Raw genomic sequence first — 17,736 nt, 5'->3', positions numbered from 1 at the left:
AAAAAAAAAAGATCAAAATGTAAATGTTTGCTTTAGTTTAAAGTTGGCTTTTGTATCCACTGCTACGCTGCGTGTATATAAGTTTAAACGAGGCTAGCTGGATGAATTTTAAATGCTTTAAAAAAAAAAAGTCATGGAGTGGAAAATAGTCGGTGGATCCGCTGAAGTGATATCACTTCAATTTATGAGCGCGCGGGACTTCTGGCACGCGCGTCAACCCAAACCCGAGATGCGCGCGCAGCCTTGCTCTTTTGGCTGCCTCGCGCTGATTGTCGGCGATTTGTTTCATGTGTTTATTTGAAGAAAATGTTTAGCTCGCTCGTGGAAATGCTATTTTTTCTGCAGCTGCTGTGTTCGACGAAGAATACAGAAATTATGCGTGAGATAAGACGTGTAAGTACAATATTATTAATTTCAACAACCGCAGGTGTAAACAGTACTGCTAGTAAAATATTTAGCTAGGGCTAGAAAGTACTATTGGAGACACTTTACTACCACTTTAGTATTTTTTAATAAAGTCTAGTTGCTTTTAATTAATTACTCATTAAAAAAGTAAGCTCTTTTCCAGTTTGTTGAGATTTTATTGATCAGTGCAATATTGAACATTGAACATAATTTAATCTGGTACCAGCTGAGTCCACACTAATCGACATATAATCAACTTATTTTGTTCATGAAACTGACTTCAATATTTCTGCAAAGGTTTTTTTTGTATGTGAAAACATTTTATGCATACATGTGAGATCATTTTTGGGTTTTGTCTTGACAAAAGCCTTACTAGAACCATAAAAAAGTACTGAAAATGTCCAACAAAAACATATATACACTTTTACACTAACACAATGGAGCTCTGACTGTATGAAAAAAGTGTTTGCATGACTTTTTATTATATTTTATATATAGACTCAACCTTCAGGATCAATAAAAATACATTGTTTCATGCACGTGGAGTTGCAATTAGAACTGACACTATTAAGTTTATTATATTGTGTTATTTCAATAGCGCCAAGTCACAATAGAAGTCATCTCAGTCCTGGGCACTGCAGAAACATATACATTACATATCTGAGGAGCATTTAAAAACTCATTTAGAGCCTCATGACTTGAAAAATACTTGCTTTATTTCTTTTTGTGAAAACATCAGGTATTCTTGGAAATCTACAAGAAATTTTTTTTGCAGCCAGCGAAATACAAATTAGTTTATTTGTTGTCAACCAAGTCTTTCAGAGGAATGTCGACTGTGTGATGACGGCAACTCCTTGAACCCATTGTGAGGATGGAAGGAAGAGGAGGACCTCTGTTTACTGTTTCATAAAGTCCTGTTCTTCATTCCTCAGAAGGAAGCACACACTTTGCCTGCCCTTTTTTTGTCTGAGATTGCTGCTTTTATAAATTATAGGTTTTTTTTATTTTATTTTATTTGCTGTTTTCCTTCTGATTTCTAGAGGTGAAGGATGCTGGGATAAGACGGTCATGTGGTGTCAACAAAAGAAGAGGCACACACATCGGAATGCCACAGGCTGCTTCACTGCTGTCCTTTCTGCTGCTTGTAGGACATGGTGAGAAACAAAGATTGTTTTAATAAAGTTCTTGTTGATTCATGTTTCATAAAAATCTAACAGAGGAGGCATATATAGAACTATTGTAGTATAAGACAAGTTACTAGTTCCTAAATTAATATCTTAGACTAAAATTGTTAGATATTCTTGATGCTTAATTATGTCAAAAACTAAATTACATTTCTCTAACAGACTCAACTTGAAAACAAAAGCTTCTAATTTGTTTCCACTTTTTTTATATATATAGTTCAGACATCAGACAACTTTATATACCTATGTTAAAAGACAAGTCATTTTCTGCAAATTAATTTTAAAAAGTGGTCATCGAGGACAAGATCAGACCAAGGTTCCTTTCATTTTCCAATTTTTTTTCATTTTTAGACTTTTTTTTTTTTAGCTTTTGCAGGGCTCAGTATCTGGCCCTCGTTTCACGTCGCCCTCAGCAATGGCAATGTGCTTGTAGACTTCAACACAAACTCCAATATCAGCACCACGACCCTCTCTATGGTCAACATGGAAACCAACACCACCGTTCTAACCAGGACTCTTCCCAGCAACCAACTGGTTGGAAGGGTGGAGCTCGATTGTTCCTGCTTCCTGTATGCAGGAACTTTCCGGTTCCTGATGAGGCAGACTAGCATCGCAGCTGTTTCTCACGCAAACAGAACAGAAAGCACTGGCACAAAGAGCTCGACCTGGTGGTGGAGTTCTGAGCTACAGGTGCAGTGGCCCACCTTTCATATTGCTGTGGAGAGAGCAGGAAACCACTCACAGTCTTTTCAGGCAAGATAAACAAGATCATTTGTTTAACTTTACACATCAGTTTGGTTTTATTGTACTGTAACACAATATAAAAAAATATTATTTGTGTTATTCTCTCTCCAGGTTGGGATATCCACAAATGAGCAGTTTCGGGCTTGCTCCAGCAGCACTGACTCCGCCCTCTTCTTAGAAGTGAACTACATGGAGTCCAACCAGATAGGGAGGAACGCCACTGACAAGATTCAAGCTACCACAAGAAAAATAATCAAACCCCTCCGTTCCCAGAGTGTTCAGCTGCCCTGTACGTTCCCATTTACTGAGAAGGACTTTATAAAAGTGGCTTTGAAGTCGCCGCATACAGCTCAAGAAGTAAAGAGCTCTGGACCTCTCTACCTGTCACGCATTTTCTCCTATAAACTGCTGGTGGAAAACGCCCATGCTTACAAGCGTGGCTGTGAGGGAACAGTGACTGTTAAAATAACATCGCCACCGTGCGCTTACATCAACGGTAAAGTGTTGCTGTACAGCGATGCAGATGTTGGAAGAGGCGGTGCTGCCTCTGCAGTGATGGAGTTTGGACCAGAGGAACCTTCTTATCCTCCTTTGGCTGCCAACTGGTTGACTCAAGGACAGAATGAGACTGAATTCAACTGCTCTTTGTTTTACCCAGGGAAAAACAAGTACTGCTTTCATTTTGTTTTCAACCTCAGCCATTCCCCCAGCTCGACACAGACGTGTCTGGTTGTCTACAGGAGTGCAGGTGAGATCTAACAGACATATACACTCATTTTTTGCAGCTGTATACACTTTAGCAGAGCTTTACTTCTCTTTGTAGCTCAGTGTTGTCAGTATGAGAGGAGGAGTTTCTTAGGAAATAACTCAGCTGTAAGCTATTTTTTACCTGCTTAGAAATTACTATATCTATCTATCTATCGATCTATCTATCTATCTATCGATCTATCGATCTATCTATCTATCTATCGATCTATCGATCTGTCGATCTGTCGATCTGTCGATCTGTCGATCTGTCGATCTGTCGATCTGTCGATCTATCGATAAGTCGATCTATCGATAAGTCGATCTATCGATCTATCGATCTATCGATCTATCGATCTATAGATAGATAGATAGATAGATAGATAGATAGATAGATAGATAGATAGATAGATAGATAGATAGATAGATATTTGAATGATATTTTTTTTTGTTTGCATTTTGAATTAATGGCTGTTTAATGATTATTTGCGCTATTGTGTCCAAAAATGCTGGCACGGTGGCACAGTTGGTAGAGTTGCTGCCTCTCTGTGAGGCGATTGCCGGTTCAAATCCCAGCTAGGGGCTTTTCTGCGTGGAGTTTGCATGTTCTCTCCGTGCATGCGTGGGTTTTCTCCAGGTACTCCAGTTTCCTCCCACACAACAAAAACATGATGATTGGTAACCCAAAATTGTCCCTAGGGGTGAGTGAGAGAGTGAATGGTTGTCTCGATGTGTCCCCACGATGGACTTGTAACCTGTCCAGGGTGTCCCCTGCCTCTCGCACATTGACTGCTGGTTAGGGTGACACACTATGCCTGAAAAACGTCGTCGTCACATTTTTTTCTTGATATATTTGCTGCAACTGTATGAAAACGATTATGTTTTGAAAGTGCACTTTACTACTGAGTTTCTTCTAAATAAGCCATAACAAGGTCAACACAGTTTATCACAGCATAATTTAAAATCTGCACTAATAAGCATTTGAAAAGTAAGGTCACCAACTCAGTATTTCATAGATACTCTGTTGAAATTGTCAATAAAAAACTGCAACCCCATTGGTTGAAAGAATATACAAAATATTGTATTTTTCAGCTGTGTGTTATGTCTGCATTTTATTTTAAATTGCCCCCAGCATTAAGCAGTCATGTTGAAAGCCAGTGTTTTTGTCTGATCATGTTGCGTAATATGGCAGGTTAGAATAAAGTGCTAATCCTGGCTTTTCATTTTCTCATTGTCAATGCAGAATCTTGGGGGCCCTGGCAGTCGTGGAGCGTGTGCAGTGTGAGCTGTGGAGAGGGGGTGAGGGAGCGAGTGCGTGATTGTTTACTGCCCTCAGGTGTACGAGGAGTGCATTGCACGGGAATGATGAAGGAGCAGTCTCTATGCTCACTGGAAGACTGCAGCGGTCAGTTTCCTCACACTAACTTTACAAACTTTCAATTATTTAGAGGTCATCCAGTGTAGTAAAACCAGCCTCTTTCAGTTTATGATGCCTGCTTTTAGCAATAAGCAAAGACTAATGTTTATCTTCACTTCTCAGAGTTATCTTCTCCTACATCTCTCTACCCTGTACCTGATGGAGTTCAACCCCTCGATGGAAACATGATTGTGGTGCTGTCTATTTTCCTCTGCTTGGCTGTGATCACGACTACCGTTGTGGTAACGGTGTGGAAAAAGCTTTGTCGTGCACCTCAGTGCAGCTCAGTTCATGGAGGTTCCATGCATTCCCCTGGGGGGCGCAAACTTTCAGATGAGGCCTCCATCTGTGGCCACAGTCTCCAAAGGCCCAGCTTGTGTGATGGTCATGGCCCATCAGGGGACATCAGTTCCCAGAAGGACAGACCCTCCTTTCGAACTCAGTCTCTGGTGATGTCACTTTCACAGGACCCAGAAAGGCTGTCTCCCACAGGCCAGAAGGTTTTACCACCGATATTTGGGTATGTTTACATATTTGTTTACTTTAATTGTTACCAAATGGATTTGACCTTTACCCAGTCTTTACAAGATTTTCTGTATAGGTACCGGTTGGCTCAGCAGCAGTTAAAAGAAATGAAGAAGAAGGGGTTAAAAGAGGCCACACAGCTATACCATGTCTCCTCCAGCCCTGTCGTCAACACCATGGGAGAAACATCTGCCTCACCCACTACCTCCCCTTTTTCCACCCTGACAGAATTTGCTCATGTTGCCCTTCCCTTGGGACCGCACGACAACGTTAATCAGAATCAGCTTTGTATTGCAACACCCTTATCGGAGCTATTGCAGGAGACCTCAAAAGTTACGTCAGACAGACTGAGTCCCAGATTGGAGCTCGTTCTAGGTCCACATGTCTCTGCTCATTCAAGTAGGAGAAGCTCAAATTGTCAAGAACGCACCGCTGATTGGGTAGAAATGGTAAAGAGGAGTGGATTGGCAGGCCAAGGAGGAGATGCTTTGTCTGAAAACACCTGCCATAAGAATCCACACTTCAGGCGCACCTCAAGTTTTAATGACTCCAAACCCCAGCTGATGTCACCAGCTCACTCCAGACAGTTCAGAGAAAGAAGCATGACTCAGGTCAACTGTGCATCTTTAATTATTGTATTTTTATTTGGCTGCATTCAGTTTACATATTTTAAATTTGCACAGCCTATGGTTGAAATGAATTAACGTGTGGTCTCACATTGTCCTTCTCAGGTGGGCTCTTGTATGCTTCCAGAAGGAAGTGTTTGGACCAAAAGAGAATGGGAGAGACAACCACATCGTTCAAACCCCATTCCAGAGCATACAGTCTCGGAGTGGGTTAAAGCCAAACCCCAGTTAAATGACCATAAAAAGCCTTGGATGGAAACACCAGTTTCTTTACTTGATAATCAATTCAAACACACAAGAACAAACACAAATGGCCTATTAGCATCCAAGAAACCTGCTGACGCACACCTCAGTGGAACAGCAGTAAGAGTAAAGGCTGGTGGCCCAGAAGGTGGAGCGTCAGCCTCAAGAATTGGGGGTCCACCCTCAGGAATTCCCAGATTTCATAAAGCGAACCAAATAAGTGTGGATCAAGCGGAGCAGAACTGGAACCGTCGTGGCCCATCGCCTATCCAGAGGAACATGCTGGCCCGTAAGCTGAAGGAGGCTCAGTCCTGCTCAGGAGTCAATGGGCGCAAGCGTAGCTCCAGCTTCAGTGTATCACCTTCTGAGCCAAGGAAAGAGCGGTGCCATTCTCTGCCAAAGTCTAAAAACTACAACTGTAGTGTCTCTCCCTACAGGCTGAGTGAGGCAGAGGAGAGGATGCTGGACTTGGATCTGTTCTCAGTATTTGTACAGGAAGAGGGAAAGAACACATGAGAGGAACCTAGAACATGTTCGTCACAACTCCTACCTTATGGACAGCTATGTATCCACACAACAGTTATTACTATATGATAATGTTACATTTAAAGATAATATGTCTTTGGGTTTATTTAAAAAAATAATAATAATCTGTATGCCCACTACTGTAACACTAAGTCTGTTTAATGTGAATGCATACCTTCATCAGTTAGTTTGGTTACACACAAGTCATATCAGTGAAAGTACTAAATCTGCTGTTTCAATACTTTGAAGTCCCACTGCTCATTGCAGTGAGAACCATATCTGTAGTTTATGAGCATTTGCAAAATTGTTGTGTACAGATTAATTCTCAATATACAGAAGTTAGATCTATGGTAGCTTTGTATGTTTCAGGGTGGTAAGACATGGAACATTTGCGTGGCTGAAATGCTGCTCGTTTTATTGTCATAGGAATATACATTTAGAGAAAGAAAAGGTTGCAGCACTTTAATGTGGTGCCATGTTGATATTTTAAGACAAATTTAAAAATAAAGCAAAGGGAGCGATTAAAATAGAAATGTCTGAGTGTTTCTTGCCTCGTTCTTTTACCCACATTGTTTTAAGGCCTGATGCTTTTAAATGTCTCCTGCTCTACTTCCCACGGTTTCCAAGAAAACCAAGGGATGCACCTTCATGGCGACGTGTCTAAGAGAATACCACGAGCCTCTCCAGGTCCCCTGTACTATCCCGTTGTTTTTCACCCTGCGGTAGAAATTTCCATTTAGGTTGGCTGCATGACACCTATAGTTAGAAAGATCATGTTATGTCAAAAGTACATTAGAAGGTACTGTATATTTTTTCAACTTTCAAAATTCAGTACAAGAATGCAAAATGTGCCACAATATTCCCTGTGGGAAAATCAGACCAAAATTTGTATTATTTGTAAAGTTCTTACCTGTTGGGACCACCAACCAGCCTCATTCTCCTGAGCACAGCTTCACTGAAGGAATCTGTCATTATCCTGACACACAGTCAGTGATAGCATCTTCATTTTTGCTATGACTTCTTTACAAGAGACTTGTTTTAAACAAAGTACACCGATGACACCAGTACAGTTTATTCCATTTCCAAAACATAAACAGAGTCTGGAGAAATGTAAAAGATGGATGCTTAAAGCTAGTTTTACTTTTGTTTTGTATGTTCTGTATATGTTGCCTGGTTGCATAAGTTTAGTCTTTATTTGTTACAATCGGTTCACACTAAACTGATTTTGTAAAGCAGAGCGCTATATCTGTAGCATCTTAGCTCGCACGTCTGTAGTGTTGCCAGATTGGGTGGTTTTCATAGGGATACCCTGCAGTCTGAGAGCAAAGTGCTCTGTTAGGAAAATATGGAACAATAAGATCTCAAATATAAGATGGAGCTAGGTTGTTGAGAGCTTTGTAGGTTAGAAGTAAGATTTGAATTCACCTCTGAATTGGCAGCAGCATTTTGGATCAACTAAAGACGTTTTAAAGAAGTATTTGGACACCCAGATAACAAACCACTACAATAGTCCAGTCTAGACATGACAAATGCATGAACCAGTTTTTCTGGATCACTTTTAGATTTTTCTAATTTTAGCGATATTACAATTCATTTCATTTTATTTATATAGCGCCAAATCACAACAAAGTTGTCTCAGGGCACTTTACAGGAGCATTACCATACATAAAAAAGCCAATTAGTAAAGTTCTCTATATAAGGAAGCCAACACGAGTTGAATCTTGGTTTTTATTACACAGGTGGAAGAAGGCGGTTCTAGTAATGTTTTTAATGTGAGGGTTAAAAGACATGTCCTGATCAAAAATCACACCAATATTTTTAACATCAGAGCTGGAGGCCAGATTAATGTCATTAAGGAGGGCGAGAGACTGAAACATTTATTCCTAAGATGCTCAGGTCCAAAAATTAAAACCTCAGTCTTGTCTATTCAAAAGCAGAAAATTTAGGGTCAAAAGAGGAGCAGTCTACATGGTTGTTATGAATCCATCTGCAAACACGTTAGTATGTGATGTGTCACGGGATACTCACTGGACCTTGCTGCCGTGGCTCAGAGTCGTTTACAGCGAACAACTCGGGGCAGATTTTGTTGGATTGTTGCATTTTGCCACATAGTGTTAAATTACCTTGTCTTGATGTGCGTTCATGTTCAAACAGTAAATATAACAATATATTGATTGGGCGGGTTTTTGTGTGGCATGGTGGTTTTTAACAAATTTTTGGGCTGGAAAACCTCAACTCTATCTGGCAACACCGAGGGGGCTAAGCACCCCTAAATGGCAGATTCTAGAATCGCCCCTGACCTGATCTAACTTTATTGGAATGCACGTGAATGTTTCTGTCCATTGCCCTGAGACTACTTCTGTTGTGACTTGGCGCTGTATTAATAAACTCAAGTGAAAACTACAAAAATGCACGAATCAAATCCCCGATTGTGAAGTTGGCTGAAGCGAAGATGCGTAACAACGGAGCAGGAAGTACGAAACTGCAACGTTTGCAAAAAGGAGGAAAAAAAAGTGGGTGGGAGAAGGGGTTGTATCATATTTAGTGGATAAATAGAAAAGCATTACCCGGTTAACCTTTGAGCCGTTTGTCTCCGTCCTTACAAGAAGTCACAAGACGAGTTGTGGCATAATTTTACCGATGACGGCGCGGTGAGATAATTAGTCGGAAGGTGTTCACAGCTAAACCCAGGTATGTTTGTAAAGCTTTTCAACTTGTGCCTAAAGTTTTTAGTTTTCTAAGGTTAAACTGCAACTTCGACTTGGAAGCACATTTTAAAACCTGAACACATTGGGAGGCAGAAAACATTTGTGTCTCGTTTTTTAAATAGCTTATTTTTTTAATCCAATTTCAGGAAGTCCAGGATAAATCGTCTCAGATCATGTCTGTCTACTTTCACCCAGGCTCAGATTCAGGAGTTAATGGGTGAGAAGCATTTTTTTGTTGATGTTTGTCTGTTGTCCCTTGTTTAAAAAAGAATATATAAAAAAAAGAATGCATTTTTCTGTCTAAACTCTTTTGACTGTCAGAACAATTGCAAAGATGGAGGATGCAAAAGTAGAGATTGATGATGGGAAGGAGGAGAGTGTGTTGCCAGACACAACATACCAGTAAGTTACAGTCCAACATAGACTGCAGATGTTAAATGTGTTTAAAACTCCTCTGGATCACATTAAGTTAAAAGTGTGACTCCCTCATTTTCGCAGCAATCTTCGTAAAGCAGTCTCTCCATTTGTCATGTCCTTTGGCTTTCGGTGAGTCTCGTTGCGTGACATGTCTCCATTCCTTCATGAGTTTCAAAGAGCGAACCTTATTGTGTTGGGTTTTTTTGTTCCCCTGCAGTGTATTTGGAGTGGTACTGATCATTGTCGACTTTGTGCTCGTGATTGTGGACTTCTCGCTGGCGTCAAAGAGCAGGGATGTCGGAAACTTTCTAGAAGCTGTGTCCCTCACCATCTCCTTCTTCTTCCTTGCTGATGTTCTCCTGCGAGTCTATGTGGAAGGGTGAGTTTCAGCCTTTCTGAATTCCAGAAAGAACTGCATGCTCTGATGAATCCAACACTTAAAATGACACCCACCTTACATTTGCAACAGTTAGGATGTGTCCTAAATTGTCACCGGTCAACTGCTTTTGCTCTGAGGAGTTATGCAAACATTCCCAAGTCCTTTTGTCAGCAGAAAGTTGGTGAGATTAGCTGCAGAACAGGAAGTCGTGAGGAGGAAGCTGGACAGGAAATGTATTCCATGTGTTGAACTGCAGAATGCAAGGACAGGGTCACTCAGTGCAGCCAACCAGTTTCTAACCAGTACGTTGGATGGTTTTTATTGGTCTCTTTTAGTTTCAATGTGTACTTCAGCTCGAAGCTGAACATCGTGGACGCCATCGTTGTCGTCATCACGCTTGCGGTCACCATGGTCTACACTTTCAGCGACTTGTCAGGTGCTAGCCTCATTCCCAGGTGCGAGTTTTTCCTCCGAATTTCCAACTTCTGAGCATGCCATGTTATATTCGTAAGTCAAAAAAAATGCCAATTTTTTTTTGGGTAGAAGGAGAGGTTCATATTGGTGTTTCCCATCGTGTCATTGCCAGGGTCGTGACGTTCCTGCGCTTTTTGCGAATAATCATCTTTGTGAGGATTTTCAGACTGGCGTCTCAGAAAAAAGAGCTGGAGAAAGTCACCAGGAGGATGGTGGGTTCATCATCAGGAAGTGATTCAGATTAGTTAATGACAAAGTTAGGTCTCTGTGTAAGATCGTAATAGTTTGGTTTAACATAAAGAAGTAACACAGGAAGGATGGCCATCTTTCCCTCAGGTATCTGAGAACAAGAGGCGCTATCAGAAGGATGGGTTTGACCTTGATCTTACCTATGTCACAGGTAGGTGAGAAATGCTTGTAGTTTTTTTTTTTTTTTGATACTTGGACTGTGTTTTTCAAATGAACCAAACTTTTATTTGATGTGCAATATGCTGAAATGTGAATAATAATGATGATAAAAAACAATGTGCCGTCTGTTTCTTCTCCAGACAATGTCATAGCCATGTCTTTCCCATCTTCAGGGAAGCAGGCCTTCTACAGAAATCCAGTCAGGGTAAGTAGGAGCAAACGAGAAGTAGTCGTGCACACAGCTATCATTTTAGGAAATCATGCTTTTGAATTGTGCACCCTGTGAGTAATAAACTGTCCTGTGTTTTGTGCAGGAGGTTGCAAGGTTTCTAGACTCTAAACATGGAGATCATTACAGAGTTTACAACCTCTGCAGTAAGTTGGCTCTTCCTCTGGTCACATGCTGCTTGTTTTCCTTCACATAGAACTGAGCAACTTGTTTCCAGGTGAGAAAGGCTACGACCCCAAGTTCTTCCACTACAGGGTTGAACGGGTGTTCATTGATGACCACAATGTCCCTTCATTGGAGTAAGACTCCTCTGTTTTTGCCTTATTTGCTTCAATTTGCATGGTTACAATTTTTAGAGGCTTTTTCATACCATAACTACCGTATTTTTTGGACTATAAGGCACACTTAAAATCCTTTTAATTTTCTCAAAAATCGACAGCGAGTCCAAAAAATATGGGACTGTGTATATATGTTTTTTAAATCATGTTTCTAGGCTACACAAATTTTAATCCATACCAACAGAAAGGAGGTCAGAGAAAACAGGGTTTATCAACAGCGTGTTCGTTTGTGCTCTGTTTTTTCAGGGACATGGTGAAATACACGTCAAGTGTGAGGGAGTGGATGTCTGCTGACCCTAAAAACATCATTGCTATTCACTGTAAAGGAGGGAAAGGTGATATTAAAGACTTGTTGCTATCCAAGTGTGTCTGGAAATCTTTAGACCAAATGTTAATCCCACTGCTGTCTTTCACAGGACGCACTGGAACTATGGTGTGCACATGGCTCATTGACAATGACCAGTTTGAAAGTGCACAGGTGCATTTGCAGTTTGTGATTTGTCTTGGCCGTAGTTAATGACTGAGACCGTTATTTTGAAACGAAGCTGCTACTTTACATGTATTTCTGTTTACATGCCAGGACAGTCTGGACTATTTTGGTGAAAGGAGGACAGATAAAAGTCAAAGTTCCAAGTTTCAGGGAGTGGAGACTCCTTCTCAGGTAAGAATGTGCTTCAAAAGACATTTTTAATTTAACCTTTTATTCCTTTTTAAGATGATACTGAAATCTAAGAGGCATGGTGCAGCCATTTTAAAAAAAATAGAAGTCAAATCTTTCAGAAGTATTTAATACGTAATGTGTATGGTGAACCAAGCAGTACCATAATATGTAACATTTACTGTACACAGACGATGCAGTATTTACCATCCATCCATCCATTATCTTTACCCGTTTATTCCATTTTGGGTCACGGGGGTCGCTGGTGCCCATGTCCAGCAATCACTGTGCGAGGGGCGGGGTACACCCTGGACAGGTCGCAAGTCCATCACAGGGCCACATAGAAACAAACGAGACAAACAACCATTCACTCTCACTCACACCTAGGGACAATTTAGAGTTACCAGTCAGCCTAACATGCATGTTTTTGGTCTGTGGGAGGAAACCGGAGTACCCGGAGAAAACCCACGCATGCACGGAGAGAACATGCAAACTCTACCCAGAAGGCACCTGGACCGGGGTTTGAACCAGGGACCTGTTCGCTGAGAGGCAGCAGCTCTACCAGTTGCGCCACCGTGCTGCCCCAGTATTTACCAATGTTGTGAAATGTTTGGCAGTAAAACACACTTTCTTGAGTATATCTAAAATGCATCTTCATTTTCTACAATGCAAAAAATACCCCAAAAAAGAAATGCAGCAGCTCAAGGTTCATGCTCAAAGACTTATGAAGTCCTTTGAATGAAAGACGAAACGTCTCAACAAAAAAAAGAAGCCATCCAGATGACCTGACTGAACTTTGTTAGATTTTTTTACCCGGATTATTGCACATGAACTTTATGTTTTGAACCACTTTGGCCATGACTGCCTCAGAGTTGTCGATGGGGGAAAGAATCAGCCCCAGAAACCATCTTATCACCAGCAAACTGGTTGGTCCACTATGTGGGTTTTCTGATGTGGGACTCAGTTTGTTGTGGCTCCTAAGACTGATGAAGTCCTTTGGATGAAGGATGATACGTCTCAACAAAAAAAGAAACAGTCCAGATGACCTGATTGAACTTTTTTGGAAATGCAGCAGAATTTTCTCTCAGCTCGCTTAGGGTGACTTTAGGTGAAATATTGCTCCAGCTCTTCTGAAAACCTGGCTTCACCCACCATACAAACGTGTGAAATTTATGCTTGTTTGCTTGTTAGTCATATTAGCAAAATATCTGATAAACTGATTGTTTTTTAATTGATAAATGTAGAAAGTAATCATTGGATGTACGTTTACAGAGTTTTTGGAGTGAACTCAATTCAGGATGGCTGCCACAGCTAGTCAGTCGTAGGAAACGCATACATGATTATAACTCAGCACATTTAATAGGTAATGAGTCAAAATGTGGTCTGGTAGTTGCTGAGTCATCCTCAATGCACCTCTCAAGATCTGGCATGAGATTGTGCATGATGTCATTTGCAAGGTTTGACCAATTGACTACAACATGACAGACGATTTTCGTTAAATGCCTTGACATGAAAGATTGTGGACAGTATGCATTCCTCCAGTGAATGCTTGTCCTTTAGCTGGACTCAACATGACTCTTACCAGCCCTGGAGGCTTGAAGCAAACCTGATGTTCACCTGTGTCCCTTACCCAATGCCAAATTTCCCAGCTTTTCCTGAACTCTGTTACTATCCACCAGTATGGTCATGTTAGACCTGTGATGACCTAGACTGTGACTTTAGACATTCACGTGGACAACTTGACTGCAAACTATCCACACTAGGACTAAGCCCCTCCATCTGCAACTGGGTACTAGACTTTTTAACAAACAGACCACAGTTAGTGAGGATCCACAACCTCTCCTCCTCCACCATAACCCTCAGCACTGGCTCTCCTCAGGGATGTGTGTTGAGCCCCCTTCTGTTTACTCTGCTCACATATGATTGTGCAGCTACCCATCCAGGCTGTCACATTGTAAAGTTTGCAGATGATACAGCGGTGGTGGGATGCATCACAAACAATGATGAGTCCAGCTACAGGCAAGAGGTGGAACACCTGGAGAGCTGGTGCAGAGAGAATAACCTTCACATCAATGTGAAGAAGACAAAGGAGATGATTGTGGACTTCAGAAGGAACAAAAACACCTACACCCCCCTGAACATAAGAGGATCTGCGGTGGAAGTGGTCTCCAGCTACAAGTACTTGGGTGTACACATGAATGACAACCTCAGCTGGAGCAACAACACCACCAGCCTGATCAAGAAAGCTCATCAGAGACCCTACTTCCTCAGACGGCTGAGGCGAGCTGGTCTGGGAAGCTCAGTCCTCACCTCCTTCTACAGGTGTGCAGTGGAGAGCATCCTGTGCTCCAGCATCAACGTGTGGCATGGAGGCTGCACAGCTGCAGAAAGAAAAGCTTTGCAGAGAGTGGTGAAGGCTGCACAGAAATCTGTTGGAATCAGTCTCCCCACCATCACAGACATCTACACCTCCAGATGCAGGAAGAGGGCCACCTGCATCATGAAGGACCCCACCCACCCAGCACACACACTTTTTGCCCCACTCCCCTCAGGAAGGAGGTTAAGGAGCATTAAGTGCAGAACCACTAGACTGAGGAACAGCTTCTACCCTGAGGCTGTTAGACTCACGAATCTCTAACTAGAATAATCACTGTGAAAAACCATATCATGTTGCTGCTGATCTGTTTCATGTTGCTGCTGATCTGTTTCAATGTTGATGTGTTCATGCGTGCACATCTGCTCACAGACTCATGTTCATGTTTGTGCTGATGTTCAATGTTTTATGTTATGAGTGCTTAGTGTATATTTAGTTGATGTTTTTCTTAGTTCATATCTTAGATATTATTACTGTTTTTCTTAGACATTTTATTGTTGGATGTAACTGTGACCCCGTGTACATAATTTCGCTCCACCACATGTACCACATGAGGTGCGAATGACAATAAAGAAACTCTGACTATGACTCTGAGACTTTCTTGACTTTTGAAAGCCTTTGTTAGTTGGTTCTAGATGTGAAGAGACATCTCTTGAATCAGGGGAGAGCGTAATAGGTTGAAAACTCTATATATTAGAGCTTATAATATAAAATGGACACCCCTCTTAATTTTTTACTGCTGTTAACAGTGACTTGAACACATCGTGGACTTTCTCCACCAGTGCAGTAGGTGGCGCTCGTGCGCTCCTGTGGCTCACGCTGAACAATTTCTTCTCGAGCTCTATTTAGTGCGAATCAGAAATAAAATGGCGCTGGAGATGCTAATCCAACGTTCTCTTTATTGAGCCACAGCCAGTGCACCACAGATCCACTGCACTTCTTAGCCTGTGAATCACATGTTACTGGCCCAGTTAACCCTAGGTCTGGCGCCGGTTACATTTGGGCCTTGAGTCACGTTCACAAGACTCATGTTCAGGCTGCTGTTTAATGCACCTTTTTATTTTATTACATTATTATTGTTTAGCGTATATTTAGATCCTTGTATACTGATTCTTTTTATTTTTTTTATATATAATTTATGTTTTTGCCATTTTTGCGTGGGCTGGGACCTTGAGTACACAATTTTATTCCACCTCATGTACCACATGTGATGAGAATGAAAGTAAACCTTGTACTATGTTTTACTTACACTGTTTTTTTGTTGTTGTTGTTTTTTTTTTTGTCTGTGAACAAAAGAGCCGGTACGTGGGGTACTACGAGACCATGAAAACTCAGTATAACCGACAACTGCCTCCGCCTAAAAGCCTCCGGATCAAAAGCATCCGCATCCACTCTATTGCAGGTAAAGCAGCAAACCTAAATCTCCTCTAATCACAGTTACACCAGCAGAAAGCTCCAGTCTGTGCATTTGTTTGTTGCCGTTTTCACCCAGGTGTGGGTAAAGGTGACGGCAGTGATCTGAAGGTGAAAATAATTGTGAAGAAAGAGCTGGTGTTTCAGTGTGTGTGCGCCAAACAGCAGAACTGCTCTGTGAGTCTTGCACTCTGTGTGCGATGCATCAAAACAAATATATTATAAGAGCTGAACCTATTCTGGTTGTTTTTAAGGTATTTCCTGATGCTGGCAACAATGCAGCCGTCATCAGCCTGCACAACGGTCCTGTAGTGCAAGGAGATGTGAAAGTTATGTTTGAATCAAGCGCAGTAAGTTCCTTTTTATATTTTCATTTTAAAATATGTTGGAAAAGCTTGTTTGCTCAGATTTCTTAGTGTTGTTTGTTTGTTTATTCATCATCAGGGTCTTCCAAAAGGATATGAAGACGTTCCTTTCTACTTCTGGTTCAATACGTCATTCATAGCAGATAATCAGTGCGTTTTCTTTAGCTTTAATAATTCAAAAACTTCTTTTGCTCTAAAAAAAAAAAAACGGTGTTCACTTTCTTACATATTTGTTGTGTTTGTGCCGTCCTCAGGCTGTTTTTGCCCAGAGAAGAGCTAGACAACCCACACAAACCCAAAACTTGGAACTTGTACAAGGAGGATTTTGGCGTCACCGTGTTCTTCTCCGATTCTGAATAAAAACATGTTTACAAGAACAAATGGAACAGGGAAAATGTCATGTTGACCAACGACGGATCATTATTATTTGAACGATAGTAATTTGCACTTAACAGCTAAACATCGCGATCTTGAGAGCAGCAGCACCACCTCAGTCAAATTCTGTTTACTGAACTACTTTCTTTGTGGCACTTGAATATGAAATGTAAATGAAAACATTCAAAATATTTCTAATAAACATAATTTCCTCCAGCGAGTGAAATTATTTTTGTATTATCAATTAGTTAAGCGTTTTCGCTTCATTTGTCTGGCTGTGAATCAAAGAAGTTCTGGTTTCACTTTACTAGCAAAACAACCTGGTTGGATAAATAAGCCCCATCACTTGGAGCTAATAACCTCTGGAGGGAGCTCCAAGTCAGTTTTTCCAGACAGGTCTATTGAATCCCTGCATCTATTCAAAAATAGATTAAAAAAATGTTAAAACTGCTGATGACAAAACGCATTGCAGTAGTCCCTCACTACTTCACGGCTCGACTTTTGCGGACTCTCTCTTTGGTTTTTCAACAATTGTCAACTTTAATATTCTGATGCATGCTCTACTTTAATGTTACTCATGTCAGGGGTTCCCAACTCTGGTCATTGAGGAACACCATCCTGCATTCTTTAGTTGTTTCCCTGCTCTGACGCACCTGATTTTAAATGAATGGGTGATTTAATAGGGCGTCTTTTGGCAGCACAATTGATTAGTGGTTAGCACTGTTACCTCACTGCAAGAAGGTCATGGGTTCAAACCCTGATTGGACCTGGGGTCTTTCTGTGTGGAGTTTGCATGTTCTTCTCGTGCTTGCGTGGGTTTTCTCTCCGGGTACTCTGGTTTCCTCCCACAGAGGAAAAACATGCATGTTAGTCTGCTTCAGGCCCAGGCCTCCCTTGCAAAAGAGATCTGTGTTTTCAATGGGATTTACTTGGTTAAATATAGGTTAATAAAATAAACAGGCTGCTGCAGAACCTGATGAAGTCATTAAATCACTGAATCAGGTGTGTTGGAGCAGAGAAACAACTAAAACATGCAGGATGGTCCAAAAAAGTTCAATCTGGTCCTCTGGACATTCAAAAAAACAAAGCAAAAACATGTAGATACGTTTCGTCTCATCCGAAAGACTTCCTCAGTCTGAGGTGCTGTATTCAGCAGATTTAACTTTTTTTGATTTTTCTACCTGG

At 41.2% G+C, this 17,736-nt stretch overlaps 2 protein-coding genes across 2 annotated transcripts; both read left to right on the top strand.

Annotated features, from left to right (window-relative positions):
* Positions 1–1,510: 1,510 nt before the first annotated feature.
* On the top strand, positions 1,511–6,405 carry LOC119420017 (thrombospondin type-1 domain-containing protein 1). The gene is made up of 7 exons (XM_037687385.1): positions 1,511–1,559; positions 1,957–2,342; positions 2,445–3,081; positions 4,321–4,482; positions 4,618–5,014; positions 5,096–5,630; positions 5,751–6,405. Exons 1-7 carry the CDS (start codon positions 1,511–1,513, stop codon positions 6,402–6,404), a joined length of 2,820 nt encoding a protein of 939 aa, XP_037543313.1. The 3' UTR covers position 6,405.
* Positions 6,406–8,988: 2,583 nt separating this feature from the next.
* On the top strand, positions 8,989–16,746 carry tpte (transmembrane phosphatase with tensin homology). The gene is made up of 19 exons (XM_037687384.1): positions 8,989–9,104; positions 9,268–9,338; positions 9,443–9,523; positions 9,620–9,667; positions 9,756–9,917; positions 10,253–10,372; positions 10,504–10,603; positions 10,728–10,791; positions 10,940–11,004; positions 11,114–11,174; positions 11,246–11,327; positions 11,613–11,701; positions 11,783–11,844; positions 11,947–12,027; positions 15,695–15,800; positions 15,891–15,988; positions 16,066–16,161; positions 16,256–16,326; positions 16,431–16,746. Exons 2-19 carry the CDS (start codon positions 9,295–9,297, stop codon positions 16,534–16,536), a joined length of 1,536 nt encoding a protein of 511 aa, XP_037543312.1. The 5' UTR covers positions 8,989–9,104; positions 9,268–9,294; the 3' UTR covers positions 16,537–16,746.
* The last annotated feature ends 990 nt before the right edge of the window (positions 16,747–17,736 follow it).

The sequence above is a fragment of the Nematolebias whitei genome, chromosome 14 (genome assembly GCF_014905685.2).
Source record: "Nematolebias whitei isolate Nwh7 chromosome 14, NemWhi1, whole genome shotgun sequence".
NCBI classification, from domain to species: Eukaryota; Metazoa; Chordata; class Actinopteri; order Cyprinodontiformes; family Rivulidae; genus Nematolebias; species Nematolebias whitei.
The sequence above is the reverse complement of the archived record's forward strand: the minus strand, read 5'-3'. Positions and strand labels throughout refer to the sequence as shown.

Bases quoted from the DNA above. Each gene is read 5' to 3' on its own strand.
- LOC119420017 (XM_037687385.1), top strand. From the start codon at position 1,511: ATGCCACAGGCTGCTTCACTGCTGTCCTTTCTGCTGCTTGTAGGACAT. The intron at 2,343-2,444 runs GCAAGATAAACA...TTCTCTCTCCAG, and splicing joins ACCACTCACAGTCTTTTCAG to GTTGGGATATCCACAAATGA. The intron at 4,483-4,617 runs GTCAGTTTCCTC...TTCACTTCTCAG, and splicing joins CTCACTGGAAGACTGCAGCG to AGTTATCTTCTCCTACATCT.
- tpte (XM_037687384.1), top strand. From the start codon at position 9,295: ATGTCTGTCTACTTTCACCCAGGCTCAGATTCAGGAGTTAATGG. The intron at 10,373-10,503 runs GTGCGAGTTTTT...TGTCATTGCCAG, and splicing joins GGTGCTAGCCTCATTCCCAG to GGTCGTGACGTTCCTGCGCT. The intron at 15,801-15,890 runs GTAAAGCAGCAA...GTTTTCACCCAG, and splicing joins CCGCATCCACTCTATTGCAG to GTGTGGGTAAAGGTGACGGC.